The 26,877-nt window shown below is 39.4% G+C and overlaps 2 protein-coding genes and 1 long non-coding RNA gene across 3 annotated transcripts; 2 read left to right on the forward strand and 1 right to left on the reverse strand.

Annotated features, from left to right (window-relative positions):
* The first annotated feature begins 435 nt into the window (after nt 1-435).
* Nucleotides 436-10,350, forward strand: LOC138584808 (syndecan-2-like). The gene is made up of 5 exons (XM_069657120.1): nt 436-662; nt 5,754-5,883; nt 6,451-6,671; nt 6,812-7,121; nt 7,354-10,350. The coding sequence occupies exons 1-5, from the start codon at nt 603-605 to the stop codon at nt 7,515-7,517; spliced, it is 885 nt and encodes a 294-aa protein (XP_069513221.1). The 5' UTR covers nt 436-602; the 3' UTR covers nt 7,518-10,350.
* Nucleotides 10,351-11,647: 1,297 nt separating this feature from the next.
* LOC138584288 (carboxypeptidase Q-like) lies at nt 11,648-23,557 on the forward strand. The gene is made up of 11 exons (XM_069656477.1): nt 11,648-11,757; nt 12,302-12,434; nt 13,096-13,311; nt 13,456-13,572; nt 13,651-13,858; nt 14,012-14,219; nt 17,539-17,650; nt 18,318-18,409; nt 18,938-19,033; nt 19,432-19,537; nt 22,568-23,557. Exons 2-11 carry the CDS (start codon nt 12,302-12,304, stop codon nt 22,726-22,728), a joined length of 1,449 nt encoding a protein of 482 aa, XP_069512578.1. The 5' UTR covers nt 11,648-11,757; the 3' UTR covers nt 22,729-23,557.
* A 738-nt stretch (nt 23,558-24,295) lies between these two features.
* LOC138584696 (uncharacterized) lies at nt 24,296-26,676 on the reverse strand. Its single transcript, XR_011305454.1, has 3 exons — nt 26,409-26,676; nt 25,189-25,312; nt 24,296-25,079 (listed from the first exon to the last, which is right to left on the reverse strand). It is a non-coding gene; the product is annotated as an uncharacterized lncRNA (long non-coding RNA).
* Between the last annotated feature and the right edge of the window lie 201 nt (nt 26,677-26,877).

Below are 26,877 nucleotides of genomic sequence, written 5' to 3' on the forward strand. Positions count from 1 at the left end.
TGTGGTGTAGCCTGGTTAGGATTAGCACCCCCAGATACAGAGTTGTTTACTATATTTACAATATAAATATGTTTACTATTACATCCTGAAATTATGGGCATGGCAGGGTGTTTACTTACCAACCTACTAATAGGCAAGCAAATATCTATTGTTGAATGAACAGTGTGAATAAATTGTTTTGTAATTTGTAAAATATTTTTCCATCGATTAAATAGTTTTCCGTGTTCTGTTTTCCTAACATTCCTTAAAAGAAGTTGCTTTCTTTCTCTCTTCACACTATTCTCCCCCGTGTGCGTCTGTCTATTAAAAAACACCAACAGGCAGCCGCCTCTTCAACGAGCGTCACGCCGTGCTGACGTCACGGCGGAGCCACGCTGATCGCTCCTCTAAACAACTTTTCCAGAGGAACTCCACATCACAACGCGTTCAGCAGCCGTTAACGAAAGTACTGAGATTTAACGAAGCAGCCGAAAACACGATCGAAAACGGGACGAGGAATTAGCGGAAAGATATAATTTTGCTTTAGACTGTCTACTATTAGCTTTTGTCCTCACTTTTTAGAGCATTTTCCTTTCAACTGTCGGGTTTTTCTGGAAGTTGAGATGAGGAATCTGTGGTTGTTGTTCCTCGTTGGGCTGGCGACTGGGTTCATCAGTGACAAAGTAAGTAGCTTTTACTTTTTATTGCTTCCTTATTTAAAATATCGACCAATTAACCAATTTTATGAAATGTTAATTTTATCTGACTGATACAGTTGACTTGGTGTCTTTTTTTTAAACTAATAATAGGCGCAAAGTAGCCGTTGAGATAGTTTAGAAAATGTAACCGTCCCAAATGTTATTTTTGTTCTTTCTGTTGACGTCACCAACGTATGGGGAAATGTGTTCAATGAATTACGCACAAGTTAAAACATAGCTGATGGTTCATACTTTGCCTAATTGGTCCACCTGGACGTCATGAGCAAAGTGTATCTCAGGAAATATCGTTATGAAAATAAACTCGGTGTTTTTTCAGCTTCAGCTATGTTATCTTCGTGAAGGCAACATTAGCATTTCATAAAAGATACATTATCTGCGGACATATAGCCTACAGGGTTTACCCTTGTATTAAAGTTCGGGCGTCTAGTTGGTGTCAAGTTCAAACAGGGCCAAAGTCTGTTCAGCCTCTAAAGCCCACAGCATTGACATTTAAACCCAAACCTCCAGACCTGGCCTGAATGTTTCACCCACACAGTCAGGGGCTTGGGTCAACTTTTAAAATGTCACTGTTTACAAAATGAATTTCTGTATGAGTATACAATGAATATTAGGCTAAACTAGGATAAAAAATTCTAAGAATGAGAAAAAACTTCTGCTTGACTAGAAAAAACTAGAAAAATATCTCCCTGTATTTTCCCTCCTCTCCGTGTGTGTCTGTTGTAAAAGCTGGAAAACACCTGGAAATGACAGGCTAAAGCAGAGCTCCAGTCTGTACATTGTCACATGTGCCAAAATATCCTGCTTCGCATGATTAATTGACTGTAAAAGTCCCAAACGAGAGCCAGAGACCTTCACCACCTCAACCGAAATGCATGATATTTATGATTTATGGCCTGTATATTGTGAAAGTGAGAGAGATGAAACTTGATATTGTTCAGGATAAGGCGGAATACTGAAAGAGCTGGTGAGGCAGAGAGTCAATAAATACAGTCTTAAACGAATTTATTTCCCCCCTAAGTCCCCATGAGTCTCAAGCTAAGCACACAATGTATTATTACTTGATTCTATTACCGAAAAACAACTTTTAATTGCTAAAATTTTACTTTTTCCATCTAATAATAAATGCCATTCACTACTCTAAACATGCTTTGATTCTCCTTTACCTCATGCCACTAATACACACACTCCAGTCCTAAATTGCTGGGCGTTATGGGTTACTGTGTATTTTCAAACTGCTTCTCTGAGTGTGGCCGTAGAATTACTGGTTAGTCGGTCCATGATGTTGCCCAAATCTAAACAATGAATGTTGAAACAGCCTTTTCGGCCCGTGACAGATTGCGAGTCGGTAGTTGTGTCATTTTCTGGATGGATGACTCAAAGTGAGTCCCACCGGGCTAGTCCAGACAAGCATGGAGCTGCGTGGGATACACGCAGTTCTCCGCACAACCAAAGTAGGCAAGAGGAAGAGTGTCACACCTAGTCTCATTATATTAATAATGATATAATTTCACAGTGCTGCTGTAACACCTTAGCAGAACACGCATAGAACAAGAAGAATTGATTTAATGATAATCTTCCAATGGACATATAGTTACGAAGATCCAGAAGTCTGCTTTAAGTTTCATGTGCTATAAGTGTATCAGTATAAGTCACATCATATTAGTCACACGAAGGTTCTGCGTTAAAAGTTACGCCTGTACACGTCCTGTCTGTGAAAGCATCTGATTGGCTGACGTACGGTTTGTATAACATTTTTTTTGACTTTGTGGGTCCTATCTGTCGAACAATCTCAGCATGTCCTTGAGCGATTTTCAGACCATTGTCAAACATGTACAACTAGACTTGAAAAGAGTTGTACAACCAGAGCCAGGTTTTATTTACTAAAAAAAAAACACCAAATAGGTTTTCTACTTCTTTTTGCTCTACCACAGAGCTTTTAACATTTTGAGCCTTATGACCAATACAAATCTTATCTTGTGCCAAATAGTGTTGACCAAGACATTTAGCTTGTGGTAAGCATATTAAAATAACTGCAATGCCTAGCTCCATAAGGACATCATTATATCCTCTTTGTGTAAGATTAAAGTCGATACCGTGTCACTTCCTGTCTGGCTGTTTGAGCAGGCTAACTAAACAGCTCGAATTGGCTCCAGTTTTTTTATGGTCTCATTATTTGTCTTAATGAAACCGTTTGAGGCTGTAACTCCTGTAAAACAACCCAACTGATACATGTGACGTTGTGGGACATTTTATGACTTGTTGCCTTGGTCAGACATACAGCCCCTCAAACACAGCGCTGTGTGCTGCTGCTGCTGCTGCTGCTATCTACATGGTGATGACAGGTCTGATGTGTACTTACGGATGTTACACAACCCCACTCTTGGTCCAAATGCCCCTCGATATCATTGCCTTTCACCTCATTGGGAAATAGTTTACTTTAATAACTGTTGGTCCAGTGGACACAGAAAATAACAATTAGTTGATCAAAGAATAAAATATCACCCCTCAAAACACACCCATAAACCTTCACTATTGTATGTCTGAAGTGTTTTATTACTACGACCCAGTTTCCAGAAAACTGTCTGCACTCTGACGAAGCACCGGGATACCAGATGGTATATATGTGTGTGTGTGTTAGCTATGTACACATGTATGTTTTCCAGATGTGCGTAACCTCTGACTGACTTCGTCATGACTTTTTGTAAACCAGAATGCATAGCTTCTTCCTGGCAAGGAGGTGAGGACAGATAACGTAGTAGCGATTTTTATTTATTTATTTATCCATTTATTTTTGCCTTTTCGTGTTATTTTGCATGTTACATTATCCATACATGAAGTGAGCTTTCCATTCATTTTTCAATTCAAATATTTTCTCTCCACCACCACCTACAGTATTTGCTCACATACAATAAAAAAACGAGTGAGTAGCTGGTTTGTTTACAATGCACCAGCCTGTTCATGGCCTCTTCCCTGTTTATGGGAATAATATACTTACTCATACTAACATACTCAATTTTGATACACATGTTCCAAAAGCTGATAAAATTAGGAATGCTGCACTGAATGCAGACAAGTTAGACACAGCTAATTGCTTTAAACATTGGTTTTAATATTTAAAGATTGAATTTGCATACATCTGCCAAATTGTCATAGTTATTCATATTAATATTAAGTTCATAGGTCAATATCTGTGTGTATACTTGGGATTTAGTTTAAAGTACGTGCAGGTGGTGGAGGCAGTGTGTTTGTCGAGGCAGTGTGTTTGTCAAGCCATCAGTTCAGCAGCCCCTGAGGTCAGAGTAGTAGGTCAACAGAGTAGTTGTTGTGGCCTTAAAAGGAAATCCTAAACGTTTACAGTATGTACATTGATTTAATATCAATGTGAGCAGTTCTCTTTCCAAGCTATCAAAGAAACCAGACCAATAGTGATGCCCAAGCTACATTTTAGACAACTGTAAACCTAAAACTCTCTTTGGTTGTCCACATGAGTTTAAATAATCAGAAAAACACACAAAGGACCGTCACATTTGTATGTCTGCAGGAGTTCCAGTGCTGTGTCTCTGTGCGCTTTGTTTTGAAAAGCGGCACAGCATCTGCTTTTGTAATCCCTGGTTGAAGACAGCAAGAATGTGAGAGAGCCCCGTCTGCTATTTTAGTCAGCGCTGGCATTAGATGACTCTCTTTTTAAAAACATGGATGTTAATGATTTTGTGTTTGGCTTACCTCACCACAAAACGTGAAAACATCTGGTTTATCTCATAATGGTTTTCTCTTGTTACATCTCAGTAAGCTTAAATAAAATACAGCAGCAGAAGAAGCTGCAAAGGAAATTGAGAGGAAAGTTTCTATTGATACTGGTCTATGCAGAAAGAGCAACTCATTTGGTGAAGTATTTTGGTATAATGAATACACGTGTTTTTGGAACTGTATTAATTGTGGTAACTGGTTTGAAGTAAAGTTGTCTTTGTTTACATTTTTGACCACAAGTATTCTGCCAAATGAGAGGCTTGTACCACCATGAAAACACTCACGCCTTACACCTTTACTTACCCCAGTGTGACTATTTATTTATTTAAGAATAGCAGTACACCTCCTCACGCATCTTCCCCCATGTCACCAGCACCTGTTTTACGAGAAACATATAGTACTGTCCCTGTCTCGCCTTTTCCTGTCCTTTCTTCAGGCTCCCTTCTTTCTCCCTCTCAGCACCTGTGTTAGTGGAAGCATAGTATACATTCCAGACATACTTCAGGTCTCAATGGGCTATATTCATCCATGTCTGTGTGTGTGTGTATGTGTGTGTCTGTCTCGCTCCTTACTTCCAACATCTGCAGAGCCATTCCTCTCTTTTTGAGTTTCAGACTCATTATCAGGTCTTCGATTCGTGTTGGTTTTTTTTAGGTCTTCCTTGTTATATAGACGTCTTTCTGTTTGATGAGCTTGTTTTATTTTGTTTGACACAGAGGCAGTCATATTTCAACAAGCTGGTGAATAACGTCATCTATTTAAGTACCTCTTCTCTTTGGCTTAAGCAAGGTTTCTAAGCTTAGATGATGAGACAAGCAGGGTTTTGGTTTACATCAAAGTACTCTCTGTGTCATGTTTGGGTTAGTGGGAGATTTTCCTGAGCTTCAGTCTTTCATATGAAACATTTTTTCCCCAGTGTGTATCATCTTGTCTTTGAAGCTGCTTTATCTCTCCCTCCTCCTCTCTTCTCACAACCGCACTGAGATCGCTGCTGCCCGGCTGTGCTGTGAAGCGTCACAAATTACTGCCACGTCGCTTAAAATATACGAGAAAGCAGATAAAAACCTACAGATCCGCTCGCAGACATCAGTGAACACTTAGGCATATTCTGCCTGCATAGGTCATTGGTTTGTGTGAGGTATTGTCTTACTCCCAAACTGTAGATCCGTTCACATGTTTTCAATTAGTGGAAGGAATTCTGCAAGTGTGAATAAAGGAGATCTCTGTGTCTATATGTCTCCTTTTATAGGCATTTTACTGTGCTGCTTAAATAATGATAATAAATATACTTTTTCTTCTCTCTTCCAGCTCTTTGTCTCCTCTGAGTTGTCCTTTACCACTGATGACTTGTACATAGAGGGACAATCATCAGGTGACCTCCCCATAGACGATGAAGATGGAGACGACGATGGCTCAGGCTCTGGATCTGGAGACTACGGTAAGGAGACCCCAGCCTTTATTTTGTAAATTTTTGGGGTGTTTTTTTTTTGTTTTGTTTTTTGTTTTTATTTAATTAATCAATGGAAATCACTGTGGCTGAAAAAATTCCCTTTTAGGCTGTCAGTTTTCCTCCTCTCAGGGTGTGTTTGGCAGACAAATGAGCAATACATGCACTTTAGACCCAAAGGCTTATACACCCACACACAGAAGCACTCACTCGCAGTGTGCCAGATGTTTGTCCTGGGGTGATATGAAGTGAAACAGGTGAGGTTTTATTGGAAGTGCACAGTAGGCAGATACTCCCAGCCTTTATTATCAATGACTCACCTTCATGCCCACAGTGAATAATGTGTTGAAATATGTATTTCACTCAGTGTGATGACAATTTAAACCAAAATGTGGTTAGTTAATTCCCTGGAGTAATTTTCGTTTCTACTGCATGTAAACAAAACGAACCAATTAAAATGAACGCACATTTTAACTTTGTATCTCTCAAATACAATATTGGTATTCGGTTAAAAGAAACATTTTAATTAGTGTTAATTCTTTTTCCCCTATTTCATAGCTTTTGGTCTTGCAGATCAAGAGGAGTTACTCAGAAGGTTCCTCAACCTCTCCAGGACCACAGTCTCCAAAGAAATGGTTCCAGTTCAACCAGAGTCGACATCAGACTCTCCTCGTTACCCGCAAACCACTTCAGCAGACAGCCAGGATCACCACACCACAGTGGAGGCGACCAAGACGACACCATTCAAACTCCCTGAAGGGGACAGCAGTGCTGAGAAGGTAGAATATTGCTTTTCTTTTATACAAACTATTGTCTTAAAGTTTGAAAATACTTTGATTCCAAAATGAACCACTAGTAATCGAATTTAAAAGGTTCAAACAAGTTCTAAACAATGTAACTAATGCATATATTCTTCCAGGTGGCAGATGTCGGCACAACAGCTGACTGGTTTACAGAGAGCACCACTCCCAGCTCCACCACTATACCGCCCAGTGACACTACTACAGCCAAATTCGGCCTAGACACCACTGTGAGCCATTCTCACGAGGACAACAGTCTGGATAGGTGGGGCGTCTCAAAAACCAAAGGCAAGGAAGATGAGGTCCTGATCAAAGAGGAAGACAATGAAATTGTGGCCAAGGACGCCCGAGGCGGCAGGATATACGATCTGGAATCTCCCGAGGAGGTGACCTCTGAGAATCTGTGGGAGAGGACAGAAGTGCTGGCAGGTAAGGACAGATTTACACTAGGCTTCAAGTCTCAATTGTCCCCACATCTTATTTAACAGGACAATATACTGAATTGTTGACAGTTAACTCCAAACAAAGGTTTTTATGATACATGGTACAACTAATCCTATAATTTAGAATTCAGCCATTATTCCTCTTGAATTGTTATGACATCATGAACATCTATCTTACTCTTATTTCACTCATTAACTTACACTTATTTCTTCTCCAGCTGTGATTGCATGTGGAGTGGTTGGGTTCCTCTGTGCCGTTTTCCTCCTCCTCCTCCTCGGCTACCGTATGAAGAAGAAGGACGAAGGCAGCTATGAACTGGGAGACACCAAACTTAACTCAACATCCTATCACAAAGCACCTACCAAGGAGTTCTACGCCTGAAATGACCAACAGGGACTTTAAATGGAATCTGCTCCTCCCAATCAGGACTGAGATTGGATCTAAAAATAACTGAAGATGATTCTTCTTGATGAAGTTTGAAGTCAGGAACGTCTGTTCTTCTGCAGTGCTCCCTCCTTTTTTTCCCTTTCATCTCTCTGACCTTCTCCTCTGCTGCTTTGTCATATCTTTTTATATAAAGACTATTTTTTGTGAAGAAGTGGTCATAAGAGAACAAATAGGACAAATAAAATACATTCTTTTCATTCCATTCTGAAGAAAGAGTTAGACGTTAATCACACATCCTAAATTTAAAGCCGTCTATGAAAGTATACAACTTAGATGTATTGATAACGCTGTGCCTTTACACCCACGTAACTTCTCTAAGCTGAACCACGAGGGGCTGGACCTTGTTCTGAGATACAGACACATTGATTGTCCCATTCAGCAGAGCTGTCGCCTGAACTGTTCAGCTCAGCTCAACAGCATAGTGGTAGTTCACAGAAATATACAACCTTAATGTGTTTTGAATAGAAACAATACCAAATGTGTGATTAGTGTTACAAAGAGCCTTCAAAGTTTTTTTCCTTTTATTTGATGTCAGATTAGCTCTTTGTCAACATTGTTACATTTCATTTTCTTTATGCTTTCTTTGCTTATTGAAGATTTTTTGTTTTTATGATTATTGAATATGTCTTGCTGTCCAGTATTCATATGAGAGACTTTGTTACTCTTCAGGTACATATTTTTGTTGGTTTCTCATAGATATTTGACCAAATATAAATGTGCTTTATTTGTCTTTTTGAAAATAATTTTAGTAGCTTTTTTAAATATTATTTTTTGAGATTATATTTCCATAAGCCATTTTTAAAAAGAGATTTTTCATTGTACTCATACTGAGGTAGATGGAAGTCCCTAAAGTTTGCTTCTGTCTAACATACATTATATATTCAGGACTATTTTATTTGCTTACTGAGTGCAGCATGCATATGTGTCGGGGTTGCTAAGGTAGGGCCAAGGCTAATAACTATAATTCAGAAACCTCAGAAGTGACCAACATTTTCTGATGACTGCCAAAGCACATTCCTGTCTCACTGTCAGCTGTATACAGCTAAAACAGCAGGTTTGAATTTAAAGGGACAGTGGCAGCATGTAGTGTTTCTTATACTATGTAAAGTCAGGACTTATTCAGCACAGGTTGGAGAGTGAAAAATATAGGCAATTATAGATCTGTTTTATGCTCAGATGTATAAGCAATACAACAGACTGGATAATCATAAACATATCCACTATTTACAGACTCTTTTAATCTGTTGCAATGCAGCTCTGAGTGCAAGCATGTCAGGTTTTAAACGTGTTTCTTTCTTCTCAGTCTTTACCTCGATTAGCCAACCAAAGGAGCAGGGACCTGTTATAGAGTTGGAGTTAGGATCAGGAGATATTATGTGTCAAAGCATCAGCCTCTTATTGAATTTGGGGAAACTGTGTCCTACAGCTTCATCTGTGGCCTCTCAATCTTTATGAATAGGTCAAAGTTCTTTTTTTTTTTTAATCCAGCCATTAATCGAGATGACAGGGATGAGCGGTCAATACATACAGAGTGGTAGGGGGCCTAATAGTTAAACTGTGAGTAGACTTGACCCCTGTTCATATTTAATATCTTTTGGGCTGATTATTTTGGCTTGTGTTGTCACATAACAAAACTTTACTGCTAAAGGATTTTCCTAAAAGGATTAGAATTATTTTTCCTTTAGATGATCACTGCCCCTATCTTTGCAGCTGCTGTTTATGTGTCTATTAACAGTTTGATCCCCTTCATGAGGCAATGTAACACAAGTAAAAGTTACTGTGTGAGGCAACATTTATCTTTTGTCCTTCAGTCTAGGATGCTTATAAGTGTTTACATAATATAATTTCCACTTTGATAATGAAATAGACTTTTAAAGTAATTTTATCTGAGTGCAAATGCAAACTACCTATTCTCTATGGCTGGAATAAACAGGGCGATCTTATCACTGACCCACTGTGACTTACTGTTGATGCATGTTGGGCACTTGAATGCTCAGTGACTCAAAGCACATTGTATTCATTCGTTAACAGTGCTTTTGCAGGACAAGTGTCATGCTTAAATAGTTATGAGTATGATTCCATTGTGCCAGTATGGGCAAAAACTGACATTTTTATGTCCTCCAAAACAGATGTCAGGAAATCTCTGACATAAACTATACTATACTAAGTGGGTTAAGACAATGGGTTAGCACGTGCTGCTAATCCAACAGGTGACACACAATAACCTCTCTCTAATAGGATCTCTTTAAGTTTACACACTATGCTGATGATACTATAATTTATATGTATTAATTTATACTTGCTCAGAGTAAAATCCAGGTAAACAAATCAGCGATAAATTTGGATTGTATAGTACATTCACATGGTCGAAGCCTCTTTGTTAATGCTTGTTATGTGTTTTATATTTATGATTTTAGATTGTTCGACAGGCATGGTTCAATTCAATTTCAGCGACAGTTGTCTAGATTATTTTAAATACTTTTTTCATATGAATGCATTTTATAAATGATTAAAGTAGTATATGTTCTTTGTAAATATGATTCAGCTTTAATTTTCTTTTTAATAGAACTAGACTATAAATTGACTAAAGCCTTGATTTTAAAAAATGCACGCCTACACAATAGTGGGGACCAACCAAAAATCTACTTGCAGAGAAAAACAGTGACATAGGCACCCAAGGTGGCTAACAGCGAACTGAGTTGCTGAATGGTGTATCTTATGAGGTCCACTACTGAAATAAAGATGTGGCTTTCATGCAATTCTGAAACACAGCGTTTGTCTTTTTTGGGGGGGGGCTTTGGGAATTGGTCGCACTCGCAGACAGCACAATAATTGTATTCACTCAACAACAGCATATGACCCAGTGCTCGACTACCTTCTGGTGCCTCTACTTTCTGCTCATTTGTTGAACTTTGTCTGACAACATTTGTGCATGTGTCATCATTGACAATCACTGGATTCATGGATATTTATTCTCATTCCAGGACATGGTAGAACATGTAAGGGAACAAAATGAGTAACTCAGGTCCAAGTTTAAAAGAAAGCAATAAAATCAAGATATAACTATAATTAAAACTTAAGAAAATAATCCTTGGTGAAGTCAGACGTATTCACTAGTGTGTATAAAAAAAAAATAGCAGGCAAGACAAGACTCTTTCGTCCATTTTACATTCTAAGTGGACGTTTGTGTGTGCAATGAGCCTTTATTTTTGAATCGTTGTGTTAAATGTTCCTTTATTGAATGGTTAGTTGCAGGTTAAAGCACTCAGTTGTAGCTTTTTTTCCCTCTTGTTTGCACAGTAGCACAGATAAACATTTCCTCCCAGCCTCAAGAGACATCCTCTTCCAAATGTAGGTGCCAGAAAGAAAAAAAAAGTTTTCAAACCACTGTGTTAAACTGAGCCAGCAGTATGTGGAAGGAGCCAAATGGTCAGATGTTTTCCAAAATCTGATGATGCAGAGAAGAAAACACAAATGGCAGAGGCAGCAGTGGAAAAAAAAGACGAGACAAGGAGACAGAGTGCATTTTAACACCATGTAGAAGACATACACAGAAGTTAAACTTTTTTAAAACCCAGTAATATAGTAAAGGGTGGGTATAAAAAAAAGTAGTAAAGTAAACATGAATCTGACTATTTTCACAGGAAGGGACACAACAGGGGAACACAGATTAATGAGAAGGATGGGGGCTGAACCACAGATTGGGACCTAACATTTTTTACAATGAAGACAAGCAATTGACATCTTTTAAGCAACTAAAATTTATGAAAATTTAATAATTTTATAATAAAAATTTTTAAGTTTGAACTAACTAAATGTTACAATTCAAAGTTTGTGCAGTATAAGGAGCAATAAAATATTTTCTTAATTATTGTGTTCAGTTACATTCTATATAATGCACTATTCATCTTTGAATTTTTTGAGTAGATTCATCTTCAGCAGCTGCATATCTTTCATTTTTTTAAATATATTTTTTTCTGTAATATATTTTATTTGTGTACAGCTGAGGCCTTTATTGTGAAAAGTCGGACCGGAAGTTTTGTGTCGTCAGGCACGCTGAAATCACGAGCGCGGAAATAGTGTTTGGTGTTTATATTCCAATCCTCAAAATTTTTAAGAACAGTCTCAAATGTGTGTGAAGTCTTGAACGTCAACGACAACATTGGCCTTAAGGGTTTGTTTTTCTCTTATATTAAGTCCGTTTAAATGAAGCTTTACGTTTATTGCAACTGCAGTAACGTTCCTCTCCATCCTCAGGTCGACAGTAACGTTATAATAATGTCATTCTGTGTCGTTTGATTATAAATGTACTACTCAGAAGCTCATTTGATTATATGAAGAGGTACCTTTGATTCTGTTGATAGATGTGAATGGACAGCAACCAGAAACTGTCTAGCCCTCACAGAAAGTATAGCTGTGACGTTAACGTAAAGTAGCGTTTTTATCACTTTACTCTCAATGCCACTTACATTTCATGATAGAGAGTGCTTATAGTAATGCATCTGTCCTAATAACTAATTAATACTGATACAATGCTGCAGACTGGAAAGATGTTAATGCTACATTGGAAAGAATACTTGACCAACCCCAAGGAAGAAGGCAGATGACCATTCATGTGATTAATTGTTAATAATTCCAGGAAATGTCTCTGTTAGATGTTAACCATTAATCTAAGGATGGACAGACTTGTAATCACACTTTTGTTTTTCTGTCTGTAGATGGCTCGGGAAGGTGGACAACTCTTCCTTCTCTCCCTGTTCTTGTATCTCTCTGTGCTATCATCTCCATGTATATGTCATCCTCACCCAGAGGCTGTAGTCAGGGCTGTATCCAATCATACTGCAAGGAGAGGTAACCCAAACCCTACCACCTACCACGCGGAGTTGGTTGCCAATATTTTTTTTCAATTCAGTCATACTTAACTTTACTTTTAAAGGGCATGGCCACCACACCCATGCAGGTGTTTTCAATTACTCTGGCTAATTAGACCTCTAGTCAGGTTGTGGCTTGGTTTTATCTATACTGGGAATTAGGTAATGCCAACAAATTGAATGAATTAAAAGCAATGATAATGGTGTAAACTGTCCCAGTCAGTAAACACATGCAAGGTCTTCTGCCCAGGTAAAAATGTTGATCATTAATTCTAAACCCCTATCCTGTTAATCCTTAGAAAACATCCGCATACCAGTCCATTTATTGCAAGTAGATGCATTTATTATGACTGCCATGTTTAAGGTATTCCATTGTATGTTTTTATTTCTTCCTTCAGTTATTGTGCAAGAGGTTTTTATGTTTTTGGTTCAGGTCTTCATACATGTCTTAAAGGAGGAAAACTATATAGTGTATCTATCCCCTCAGCAGTATATTTTCTTACCAACTGAGGTGATTAAGACACTGTATTTATGTACTCGGCTGAAAAGCTTATTTAAGTGTTGAAAGATATTCTTGACAAATGAGGAATATTTGGAAGTAAAATCTGACTTTATTTTTTTTTTTGTGTGTGTGGACCCAGTGTCAGACATAGCTGCAGAGGTAGCAGGCTATGTTGATGTGGCCAAAAAGATCATTGACCTGGCTGTGTCTGGTGCTGCCCAGAACCGCTCTTACACACGGCTGGCCGACTTCACTGACACCATTGGGAACCGTGTCAGTGGCTCGCAGAACCTGGACATGGCTATTAAATACATGTTCAAGGCTATGACGCAGGATGGGTTGAATGTTCATCTCGGTGAGTATGCCTTGTCTTCTGTTTTGATGGATGCGTGCAATGACTTTAAATAGCATAAATAAGTTTCCCAAATTACGCCTTCAGGATTCCCTTGTTCTTTTGTTGATTGCAACAGTAGTTTTCTTTTGTCATTTTCTTCTCCAGAGCCAGTCAAAATCCCGCACTGGGTGAGAGGGAAAGAGAGTGCAGAAATGATTCTACCCAGGGCCAAAAGTCTGTCTATACTGGGACTGGGCAGCAGTGTAGGGACACCACCTGAAGGTATGTTAGATAAAATCGTTTAAATTCCTGTCAGCCACCTCCCTTTCACACCTCACTGTCTCACTCTTATCTCTCCAGGTATTGAGGCAGAGGTGTTGGTGGTTAAGTCCTTTGAGGAACTGAAGCTTAGAGCTAGCGAGGCCTTAGGGAGGATTGTGGTCTTTAATCAGCCATTTGTAAGCTATGGGGAAACTGTGGCTTACCGTGCTTATGGAGCATCTGAGGCCGCCAAAGTCGGAGCTGTGGCCACACTCATTCGATCTGTTACTCCATTCTCTATTAACAGGTATCTATCTATGATGAAGGCTTAGGAAAAGTACATTTAAGAGCTACTGAAGGGCCGGTTGGTCTGGCATTTGACCCTCAACTTCTAAATCAAATAATCAAGTGTAGTTAGATTATATATAGAAGATTGAAGTCTCCGTCTCTCCTGCTCTAGTCCACACACAGGTTGGCAGGACTACCAAGATGGAGTGAAGCGCATCCCCACAGCCTGTATCACCATGGAGGATGCTGAGCTGATGTGGCGAATGGCACAAAGGGGGCAGAAGATTGTCGTCAGACTCACAATGGGAGCCAAGACTCTGCCTGATGCTGACTCCTTTAACACAGTGGCTGAGATAACAGGCTGGCAGCACCCAGAACAGGTCCAACTCGCACTCACAAACACACCCCTGTATGGCTTGTTAATATATGTTTGTTGTCATGCTAGTCTCCATTTCTAGTGTTTCTAGTGGGCCCTCCGAATTAATAGTGTGGCAAAGATAATATAATGAATTTTGGTATTATTTTGTCTTTGGTGTGTTTGGAAAAAAATAGTATTCAGTCCAGTAATTAAAAAATTTCAACTGTCAAACTGAAACCCTGAAATTGCTCAGAAATGTCCCTGCTCCCCTGAAAATAATTCATAAACATTACAACAAGGCAGAATGTTCTGCATTTCACATTGCATTAAAAAGGTCTGAATCAAGTATGCGCTGTGTGAACGGTGTTGTGCACTATAGACAGTTAAGTCAGTCCTGTGATCTCCTTGTGTAAGTCTGTCTACATACATGGTAAATGGATTGTACTTATATAGCGCTTTTCTAGTCTTCCAACCACTCAAAGTGCTTTTACAGCACATGTCACATTCAGCCTTTCACACTCGCATTCATACACTGATAGCAAAGGTCTTCAGTGTCTCGCCCAAGGGCACTTAGACATGTGAACTGTAGCAGTAAGGGATCGAACCCCCAGACAGAGGAGAACCTTCTGATTAAGAGACGACCACAGACACCTATATGTGTAACTTAACCTGCAACTGCACAACTTTCAGCGTTAGGCTTTAGGGCTGCACGATATTAGAAAAACCATATATTGGGATTTCTTTTTGTTCTGCGATAGTAATGTGATATTTATTGGGGTATATGGTACCAGCTTGATGCATTTCACTTAATTTGCTTCGCTATCGCTAAACGATATATCATGCAGCTCCATTCGGCTTCTTAAAATAGAAAAAGATGACAAAATAAACTCAAAGTAAGAAGTGTATCACTGCATGGAGAAAACACATCACCTGACTCAGCTTACAGATACACAATGCAATGTCAACGATCGAGTCCTTAGCAAGTATGTGGGTAAGGATCCAGACCTGTCGAGCAAGTAGAACCTGATAAACAGATATAATGCTGCTGTGCCGCTGCACACATCTCCAAACACGTACAAAGATCTTCAGAGGAGACGGTATGATGCCGCTGAAAGAAATCACTCCAAGGTTTCGGTCATAAATTGGGCATTGCTGAAACTGTAAATTGGGTTCAGGATACAAAAAGTAGCATGTTCAATAACAAAGGAATCTTTGCCCAACATGGGTACGCGATTGGGACTACTGCGGCAGATTTAAGTTGAATTCATTGGAAGAAACTGTTCGGAGCTCTTGTGCTGTCTGCTCAAAGTTGTTGTCTCTTTAAATAAAAGCTGGATGACAAACAGGATCAACATTTTCTATTACCAGGGGCAATCCCAGTTGGGTTTCCTAAATAACTAAGCAGGGTATGACAGATTTGTGAAGATGACTGTTATAATGTGTGGGAAACAGAACTGCAGCATAGCAGAAAACGTGAGAAAAGTTTCTTGTAAACATTTGTATGTATGACACACGTGAAGCCTGTGTGAGAAGTTCCACGTGAGAATCATGGGTACTGTGTACTCAACTATATTTGGAAGTTGTCTGGAGCTTGTGTGTTGTTAAGGAGGTATTTATATTGAATTTGAGACAGAGGCTTCTGTACACAATATAATCTCTGACTAGATGTGTTGGTAGTTGTGGGTAGATGGGTGTGTACTTGGTATTTCCCTAGTGTGATTATAAACTGCATGTGTGTACGTTTTTACTCCCTCACAGCCTAATGAGCAGACGCTGTTAATTTAACAAGTTTGACACATTACATCTGAACACTATAGTCCACGATGGCCAAACACAAGATTCCTGACTTTGATTTCTAACTGAAACTTAGTTTGTGTTGTAAAATGTAATATAATTCAGAACTTCCCACTTCAAGTAATGAAAGTAAACTTTATTCTTCTTCTCAAACAGCAGATTACTTTGTGGGAAAAAAGTGGAGCGGACTGACGAATCAGTCGGGACACTTCTTGGATTAGATGACTGCTGATGTAATCTGTTACTATTCTGATCTGGGAACCAACCAGCGCTTACTCCCTTATTATAGAAAAGGGAAATGAAACACATGGCACGGGTGACATCATAACTGGCTCTGGGACTTTGTGGTCCGACTGGCAGTAGCAGCGGTTGTGGTCTGAGTGTGTGTGTGTGTGTGCACACTCACAGAGAGATGTGTATTTGAGGTTAAGTGAGTCATTTCCACAGTTTAGCCTTTCAGAGCCGTCCGAGAGTGATGAGATGTGAGGATTTTTTCCACCTACTCAACTTCTACATCTTCCTTCTTTTATCACGAAAGTTTCTTGAAAGTCTCAGAAGTGTTTGGCCGTCTAGTCAGGTAGTTTTAACCCTTAGTAGTAAGAGTGACAATATGAAGTCAACAGAGGCAAACAGGTTTAAATGAGTTATAAAGATTACAATACAACAGAAAAAAAATACATGTTGGGTTTAGGTAAATGATTGTCCTGATATTTCTACACTGCTGGTGGGCTGAATTTGTGTGTTTATGAGCAGCTTAGAGACTTGACTATTAAAATTCCTGATGCATGCCGTAACCAGGTGAAAACCCTTCCTTGGAAAATGAACACGTCAGAGGAAAGAGATGTAGATGAAGATGTTATTGCAAAACCACTTCAGTGATTCATGGTACCAGCATACATTAACATGCCTGTTCGTCTTTGTGTCTCCGTTCAAGTGTGTAACTAGCCATGTATTTTATATTAAAAAAAAACTACATTAAGTTATACTGGTGGCAGAATATTTATGAATGGCCATCATTGTATTTCAAAAGATGAGTCCTGCTTGGGTTCATCCTCTGGCCACATGAATGCCTGAACAAATTTCAGGCAAATTCATCCGATAGCTGTTGAGGTATTTCAGTCTGGACAGGAGTGGCGGACTGACACACATTGCTAAGCCCCTAGCTTGGCTAAAAAAATATTAGCATTTCAGTTGCATAAGATTTGAATGGGTTGTTTGGCCTCTGGGTCATTGTCCAAACTTTGCTTGTTCATGTCAGAAAATGTTCTGTAACCCGGAACGTCAGGTCAGGAGCACCCCACTGACGGGAATCCCACCCCTTAAAGTTACTGGAAACGTGGATGTCACTTTGAACTCAAATTTGAGTCACATCATGTGTTAGTTCTGTGTCAGGCTTTAATGAAATGACACGGGGCAGAGTGCTTTGTCTGCTGCTCTCACGCTTGTCTTTTTTCAGATCAAACAAACTGTAGGGATAGAAAAACTGTCCCTCCACACTCTCTGTCTTCTTCCTATGTTCATTCCTCTTTATCCGTCCAATGTGCAAGGTTGTCTTACTGAGTGGACATTTGGACAGTTGGGATGTTGGCCAAGGCGCCATGGATGATGGAGGTGGAGCCATGATTTCCTGGGAGGCCCTATCACTCATCAAGGACTTAGGTATTATAGAGACGGACGTATAGACACACATGTACAATGAATGGTGCTGCACAGATGACGTTCCAGACAAAAGAATTGTCAAACTGTGCAAATGCGAGGAAAGTTAGACAGCAGCAGCCTCATAAAACAAACAAGGTCTAGTAAATGATTAACTTTATTATTTAGCTTTATGTAACATGTTTGTTCTTCAGAGATCAGAACAGTTTTCTTTTTTTAAACAAGTGACTCGGCAAAAATAGTACTGCTGTTACAGCTGGTGGAACAATGAACCAAAGCAAAAGTTTCTTAGGCCCCACTGCTGCACTAAATTCAAACGTCCAGTGAGTGAACACCATGAAGAGGGAGCAGAGTATCCACTTCCAAATTTAGAAGCAAATCACAAAACAATTTATCAGACTGTCAACTGTAATTTCCTTCAACTGTCTGTAGAGGAAAAGGAACACGCGTAGCTAGGAAACAGACTGGGAGATAATGTAGATATAAGTTTATAGTGGGACAAGTTCAGCAAAACAAGAGTACAAGGTCTAGGTTTTATTAAGCTCTACAGAAAGCAGTCTCATCACGTTTTATGGCAGTCAAGTTGTTTATTAATTTGAGCTTTTATCCCTCTCTTTCTGTATTTTTTAAATCTCTTTGTGTTTTTAGTTGAGTCTCTATCTGTTTCCAGGTTTGCGTCCACGGAGGACCCTGCGTACAGTGCTGTGGACAGCTGAAGAGCAGGGTGGAGTCGGAGCGCAGCAGTACTTCGATCTACACAAGGTACTGCCTGCTGTTACTCCAGCACCACATAGGAAACACACAGTGTCGGGAATTAGGCAGATTGTTCCTGCTATGCTTAAAAGCAGGAAGTGTCACACCACAGAGTGAGAGTGGAAGTATGGAGTGTAGAAATGTACTTCCAGCGAACCAGACAGGCCTTGGTTAGCTATTAGATTTGTCTGTGTTAAAGATCAAAATAATAATCTACAGTCCTATTGAGTTTCCTCCTTTAGAGCTCTGGCTGCCTACCAGGGCATATATATGTATATATATATATATATATAGATATATATATATAAAAACTTAAATTGCCTCATGTTTTTTAGTCCAATGATTCTTCAAACATTCAACATCACCCCCTGAGGGCTCATAAAACAATAATTAAATGGTCTCTGTGTCTATTGGCTGAAGCGTTCATAGTTTTTAGGTTCTTTTTATGTGTCTAAGCTCTCTCATGGTCTCTCTTTGTCTTTCCTCTCCTCTGTCCGCTCTGTCTGCCTTCCCTGTCTATGTTCTCTCCCCACGCAGGTGAACTTGTCAAATTTTGACATAGTCATGGAGTCTGACTCGGGGACCTTTGCCCCGGTGGCTCTGCAGTTTGCTGGCAGTGATGCAGCACAAAAGGTAGGATTGAAAACACAATGATGTCCCAATAATATCAGCATTTCTTCAGGCTTTAAAGTCAGATTTTTACTGTGCATTTCTCCTTCTATTCCCTGCTTCACGTTACATCTATCTTCAGACATTGCTCCCTAGATTGGACATTTTAACTAGTCCAAATATTGTGTCCATTTAAGCTCAGTTTATTCTCTGCTGAGTATATAGTCACAGGTACAAGAACTACGGTAGTATATTCATAAAATCACTGCTTCACCACAGAAAAATGGTGTCCTTTATGTGGATGTGGCACTGCAACATTTAGTTACCATATAAGACAATGCCGAGTGACTCTACACATTTACATCATGTTGAACCATGTTCTGAAACACTGAGAGACACTAAGGCTGTGTCTGTATCAACAGGTGATGGAAGAAGTGGTCAAACTGTTGGCTCCCATTAACACCACCAAACTGGAGGCACACGGAGAAGGCACAGACATCTCACCGTGGTTGAAGGCAGGAGTACCAGGTCAGAGTCAATATATGATAATCTGCATGTTTGCAACTAGCAGCAAGTGGATCATTGAGCAGATTGAAGATCCATATTACATGCCTTTATGGGTACTATATACAGTATATAATAATAGGACAATTATAGGAAATGTGCCTTTAACATGATGCTATGTGTCATAAACACAGAAACAGCTGAAATAGGAAGTAAGCGTCCTAATTTCTGCAGTTATGGTCGTTATAACCTTTTCTTCTGGAAAGTGCTGTGTAAACAGAATCACATCCTCATGATGAGCTCATGAAGTTAAGTATGGAAAAGGGAAGCGGGGGGAGATTCACTTTAAGTGGAATATTGTAACAATTTAAATTCAAACTTCAAGATGAGTGAAGGAAGATGTCAGTAACATAAATTGTCTTGGGCTTGATGTGACCGAATGTAGATCAAACTTGTTTAGTAGGGAAAAAAAACAGAACCAGGGTTGCTTTAAAAGTTGCTTTCAATCATTGCTTATTGGATTTATTGCAACTCATGCAGAGCTTCTCAATCTCCTTCTTTTTAACAACATCTCTGTGACCTTGTAAAGATTTAGTGGTCCAGATTTCCCCTCTGTCTGAATTATGCAGAAGTTAACACAGAAAGTCATTGTTGTATAACCTTCAGACAAGAAGTGAAAAACAACCCACAATAACTATAACCCATAACTATGATGAATAGTTCCAGTATTACAGCTACTATTAAAACAGATCAGTACTTACATTGATTGAAAAACTATTATTTGAAGTGTACATAATGCAGTGAGGCTTTCACCTGTTTTCTAAAGGGATGTATTGAGCCATGAATATTGACTCAAATAATGATAATGGTTTTCCAGACACTTTAACAGATAAGATAAATAAGATAGAACTTTATTAATCCCAGAGGAAATCTTAGTGCCAGATAGCTCCAAAAATACAATACAAATTAGAGAAATACAAAAAGAGTGAAAATATAAATTTGTACGTAAACTGGACTTTCAACAAACCCAAGCAGTGAGATCATTTGGATAACTGGGCACTGAGATTTTGTTCCAGCTCTGCCAGTTCACAATCAAGGTCTGGAAACATGTAAAATAATGGCTATTGAACAAAACAGAAATAACAGCACGTAACTTAATCTGCATAACAAACCATGTTCAAACAAACTCAAAGGAAGTAACCTACAGGCAGCTAATTATAGAATGAAACCCAACAACAGGATCCAGCTTACCACAGGCTGCCGACTGATGGACAGTTTCTGGCCATATTACCGGCAGCTTCACACAGAAGCTGCATTAAAAGCTGTGTGGAGATTTGAGTTACTTCTGTGACATGAAATATTGCAAAACATCCTCATTTTTAATGTACAGAAACACTTGTTGAGCTGTAACTGAACCTGTCAAAATATTCACGTCACAGTTTGTACATCTTCTGACCAGTGTTGTTATCGACTTGAATGTCCTTTTCTTTTGGTTGTGGTTAAGATGAAGTGGTCCAGACATATTCTCAGCATCTGTCTAGTTTTAGTAGAAGTGAAATCAAAGTGTACTTAGAAACACTTGGTAGAAGAGGAAGTTAAAATAAAGCAGAGTTGCAAAGCAGAAAACAAACATCCCTTTTTAAAGAATTTCAGAGGAATTTCCCCACTGGAAAGATAGTCTTTTGATAAAAAATGGGTGGTCTATGCAGTAAAAAGTTGCAATTAGTTCCATGATCCATGACCAGAGAAAAAACTTGCCTGTTGCCTTTCAAGGCCAAAATTTGCACTGACTTTATGCTATACGTTTGGATCCGCTGGGTTTGGTGGTTTTTCCTGGGGTCCGTTTCACAAAGCAGGTTCAACAAACTGTGAGTCTAATCCTGAACTCTGAGTCGATCTACTCTGAGATAGCTTTTCGGTTCCAGAACAGCTGATCAGAGTTAGTTCAATCAACTCTGAGTAGGTTCAGCCGGAGTTAAGTGCGTGCACGCTGACTATAAAAAGCCAGCATTAATGGAGCCCTGATACCACGAGTCACCATGGCAACGGTACACAAAAAGAGGTCCTCTACGTCACACCAGTGGAGCTTGAAATCCTCACGCGGACGTTCAGCGAATACGAGCATGTTTTTAGAAAAATAAAGTAACACGGCTGCAGCTGCAAAAGAGAGAGAAGCGGCGTGGGAAGAAACTGCTGCTCGAGTTAATGCGCTAGTTTAAACTGGTCTATTTATTTAATATTTAATCACGACTGGAAGCTAAAATGTATATTAATTTAGTAGCAATGCAGCAGGAGAAAAAAACGTACATGGAAGCACTTCAATCATATTTTAAATATTAAACTAATGAAATATCATTCAGTGGCTGTTTTAATGCGCATCAGCTTTATCCCTAACATGATGCTGACTTCACATACATTATAATTTATGTTGATTAAACTGAATGTGTTAGTTTAAATAAATAAAAAAATTCCAATAACTTAAGGTGTCTTATTTGAGTGCTCTCGGCAGTGGTGTTGGAAAATCTAAAAATGATGACTTTGACACAGATTTGTCTTTTGATTTTTTTTATCATAATTATAAAAGACTTTTGCAAAGCAGTCAGAGCAGCACAGAGACGCAATGTTTCTTCTTTTAATTCGGTAACCGCTTAAACACACGCGTGAGACGGGCTGAATGAATGAGGAAGTAGAATTGATAGAATATAACAGAATATAAGAGAATATAAAACCGAATCGGTTTTATATTCTAGAGGGAGGAGACGGAGCGAAACTCTGAGTTTCCTGAAGAAAACCTGCTCGCGACCAGGTTAGGTTCATAGAGTCTGTTACTACGGTAACTGACCGAGAGCTTAAGTTACCTCCCTTTGTGAAACGGAAGAGTTTCCCTCATTTCAGGGTTAACAGACTCAGAGTTTTCAATAAACCTGCTTTGTGAAGCGGACCCCTGGTCTCTTTCAAGGATCCTACAGGATGTCTCACACACTTGAGTTTAACCTTGAATGTCACGGTATATAACTTTGTATAAATCTGTCTTTTTCTTCGTTTTTCATCCAGGTGCCAGCCTCCATGTTGCAGACAGCCGGTACTTTTGGTTCCACCACAGTGAAGGTGACACCATGGCCGTCCAGGACCCCCGAGACATGGACCTCTGCTCAGCACTGTGGGCCGTGGTGGCCTTTGTGGTGGCAGACCTGCAGGACATGCTGCCCAGGTAGAAGTTAGCACGCAGGCAGCTGAGCCTTAAAATCAAATCAAACTTAAGATTGAATAGTTTTACCTACAAATTGAATGTTGGCTGTCCTTGGATAAACAAGTGAATCCAAGAGAGGTTAAACAGAGAGATGTACAACGCCTCTGTTTTCTATTAACCACTTTACAAACAGGTTATCACCACAAAAATGTTTTAGTTGAATAACAAACAAAATAAGGAATACATAAAGAAAGGAATAAGAAAACACATTTTATTTGTCAGGATTATATTGAGTATCAAGAAAGCTTAAGTCAGGACCAAAGACGGGGCATTTAGAGGCTTTATTAAAAACCTAAAGCAACATTCTTTTATGATGATTTTCTGCAGAGTAACACATACTGCTCAGGTTAAGGGAGAAATTGCATCTTTTGTAATCATGTTCAAATGCTGATTTAGTGACTGAGATAAGACCTAAAAATGGAAATATTGGACTTTCTCAGATTACTGTACTTGTTTTAATGCTTTAATATGTTTTGCAAAAAGGATATTAAACACAGGATTGCCTTTAGGTGTGTGAAAGTGTAGAAATTAAATAAATCATTATAAAGTATTCAAAAACACCTCCACACGAAAAAGTTTGCCAGCTGCAGCAAAAACACAGAGCTCATTCCCAATGTTTCTGTCAGTTCTTTTTAGATTGGTATGGTAGCTTTTTAATGAATTATCCCTCCATTCATTCTGCTAAACTGTGGACATTTATTTCCTACTGCCACAGTACACGGATGTTCTATGAATTTTTACACTGCAGTTATTCAAGTGTTGTAATATAATCAATAAAGCATTTGATTGCTTTACACTGTTACTCTTTATTTTTTGCTGTCATTTAATCCATACGGAAAAAAGGAGAAATAAAGAAGCTGAGTCAAAAAGGGGTGGATGAAGTTGAATCTCTTTATCCAATTAAATGTAAAAAAAGAGGAAAAAAAGGGGGGGAAAAGAAAACGGATGGAAAGAGGGTTAGGAAAAATAGTTTTAAAGAAAATGATTAATGGTCATGTTAATCATTAGACAACATAATGATGGTTTCTGTGTGGAGCAGCAAAGATATATCATATTTATTCCTGAAGGGATTCTTGCAGAAAAGGGCAAATTATCAGGTGACATTTAAAAACAAAAGGGCTCAACGTGTTTCTTTTAAATCATTTTCATTATGTTGGTCTGTCACCTGTTTATAAAGCGATTAATTGAGCCTTATTTGTCCCGGATTCAAACATGTAAAGATGGTGTTTTTTCCCCATTCCTGACCCCTCGTCTATGTTTTGTTTTTGCCTTCTTGTTTCCCTATCATCCTAATATTCTTGCCAGTCAGACTGAATTGAAACTTTTAGATGTTTTGAGAATGAACAGGTATTTCAGAGTGTATGAAATATAAGTTTCACGTAAAAAAAAAAAAAAAAACTACTTACAAGTAGGGTCATCTGAAACTTAAGACAGTATGAAACACACATTCCCATGTTGGACTGTTGGTACAAAATATAGATCTGTGAAAACTAAAATAATGACTAAAGAAGAAAAAAACAACAAGTTGTCAGTATAACAGAATTTAGTTTTATTACAAAACATCTACTGAACCTGTACATGTGTTTTTTACATATTCTCCACAACTGTCTAATTTAAGAAGTTAAATTGCCGTGTACAACTGGTAGAAGAGGAACAAAACATTTGAACCACCAAGCAGACCACAAACACATCTCCTCTCTTCTACAGAATCAACCAAACAGGACAATAAGCTGCCCTGAGCAGCAGACGGCCTTGAGTCAATACAGATGAGATTTGCGGCATATTTTCTTCAGGGATATTTAGACACGTGCTGCCACCTTGCCAGGTGTAGAAAAATATCAGGATTTTGCTGAGCCCATTCAGTGTTTCCCACAGAATAACAGTGAACCTGTAGCAGCTGCAGGGGGGATATCTTTCTTTTGAAAATACTTGAAAGATAACATCATGTGACTGGTGACATTGTTTCATGGCACTTGTTTAACAACATAATCAAACAAGTTTTTTGCAGTCACATTTGTTCCATTCACTGCCATTCACCAACTTCTCTCCATGAAGTCTTTGAAATAGAAAAATTGGACACAGCCTCAAACCAACAACGGCAACGGAGTCCACAGTTTTATGTTGAATCCTCTCGTTTAATAACGACCTTAGACACGCTGCATTCCAAAGGGTCTTCCTCCTCGTCTGTGAGGCTGTGTCGAGGTCTCTTGGACGGTCTCCTTACTATCATTGGTTGTAGGAGCAGTAATGGACTGTCCAGGGGGAAGGTGAGGGTACCCACGCCACAGTCTCTGCTGGGCATTTTCACCTGTGTAGCTTTAATGCAAGGACAAATAAATCAGTGATCCCGTCAGTGACGTATACATTATTAGCATGAATGAGCACACTTACTATTATAGGAAGTAAAACATGTAAAATTACAAACCTGTACTTCTGAAGTGATTCTGTAAAGTCTTCATGGAAAGCTGGGTGGCAACAGATTTTCTGTCTGGGGGGTCAGTCTGGGAGGCTACATGTCTTACAGGAGGCAATGCTTGACCATCGGTGCCCTAAAAACACAACACAGGGAGCACTAAATACATGTGTCATCACAAACACTATGGTAATGAACTTGTTTTTGCTCCTTGATGTAGAGCCTTTCCACCAACAGCTTTGATGCTTAAATAACAACTATTTACCCTTGATGTGTACTATTTAAGAACCATGTGTCTGACCGTTTGTTACCACAGCTTACCTCTGTAATACTCTGCCGTACGGACATAGGTATACTGGTGAGATTTGGAGTTGGCACTACTACAGAGCACTCTTCCTCTTTCACGGAGCAGGTTGCAGTTAATGTCGACATTCCCTTATTCAAATCTGCTCGGTTTTCCTCCTCCTCCCATTTTATAAAAATGGGCAAATCCCGCTCGATTCTTGAAAGTAGGTTGGTGCACCTCTGACATGCTCGTATAGACTTTTCGCGACTTTTCATCAAAGTCAACCCTAGATCAACAAGTCGGTCGAAAATAGTTTTGACATTTCCTGATTTTTCAAATATTTTAGTGGAATGACAAAACACACCTTGTTTTTTCAAATTCTGATGGCAAAAACGGCAAAAGTCGCTCACAGACATTTTAATACAACAACACAGCCGTTCATCTCAGACTGTCGCTTTGTGCTACGTCACACACGGTTCTTTGTGCGGATTGGTCGTAGCTCTCCGGACTTCTAAATATGACGCAATTAATCCGCGCCCGCGTGTGAAGTGGAGGTTGCACACGTAAACAGGAGCGGAGGGTATGTAGAGCCGCCCTAAAGCGTGCAGCCAGCGGTGTGCGACCTCTCCGTGTGACGGCATAATGTGCAACCCGTCCGTCTTCTTGCACGCGGGATAAGCGCATTTTCGACCCATTTTAAAATCCCATATTATGCTACTTTTAGCTATTAAAAACATGTCCAACGAGTCTTTAAAACAAGGCTACGAGTTCTCTCCTTCCTCCCAGTTTCTCTCTACATTAACTGTGCACTGCTTTGGGTGGGCGGGGATATGTTAATGATGCGCTGCTCTGATTGTTTAGCAAAGCGCCACATGTTAGCAAGTCAAGCTGACTGCAGCTTACTTGAAATAAACTGTAAACATTTTCAAAAAGTAGTGACACTTACCGATTGCACAGTTGCTGTTGTTGGGCCACGTACAGTTGGTATGGATCCTTCTTTAAGGGCCAGCTTCGAGGCAAAGCCTGCGTTGTACTGACCCTCGTTGTTGAAGCAGTCCGTGGTGAAGTGGTTAGCACAGATGAACAACTTAGAAGCAGCTGTGGCTGGAACGTGATTATCGTAAATGAAAACTAACCACTCTTTCTTTTTATCCTCCGATGCTGGTGGGGTAAAAAGACATTTATGTTGGTTCCTGCAGCCAACAACAGAACAGTTCGCGTATCTCGCTCTAACCTTCGACATTTCCGATTCTGCAGTAGTAGGATCCAGCTGCAGCCTTGCAGACGGTACAAACCACGCCCATTATTGTTGGCGGGGAAAGAAGTAAAGCAGCTGCAGACTCCAAACCACGCCTCCTGCAAACTACGCCCACTTACATACAACGCTACAGTGGCTGAAGAAGACAACAGACCAA

The sequence above is a fragment of the Semicossyphus pulcher genome, unplaced genomic scaffold (genome assembly GCF_022749685.1).
Source record: "Semicossyphus pulcher isolate SPU_LCO1_2020_fin unplaced genomic scaffold, fSemPul1.0.p SCAF_9, whole genome shotgun sequence".
NCBI lineage: Eukaryota > Metazoa > Chordata > Actinopteri > Labriformes > Labridae > Semicossyphus > Semicossyphus pulcher.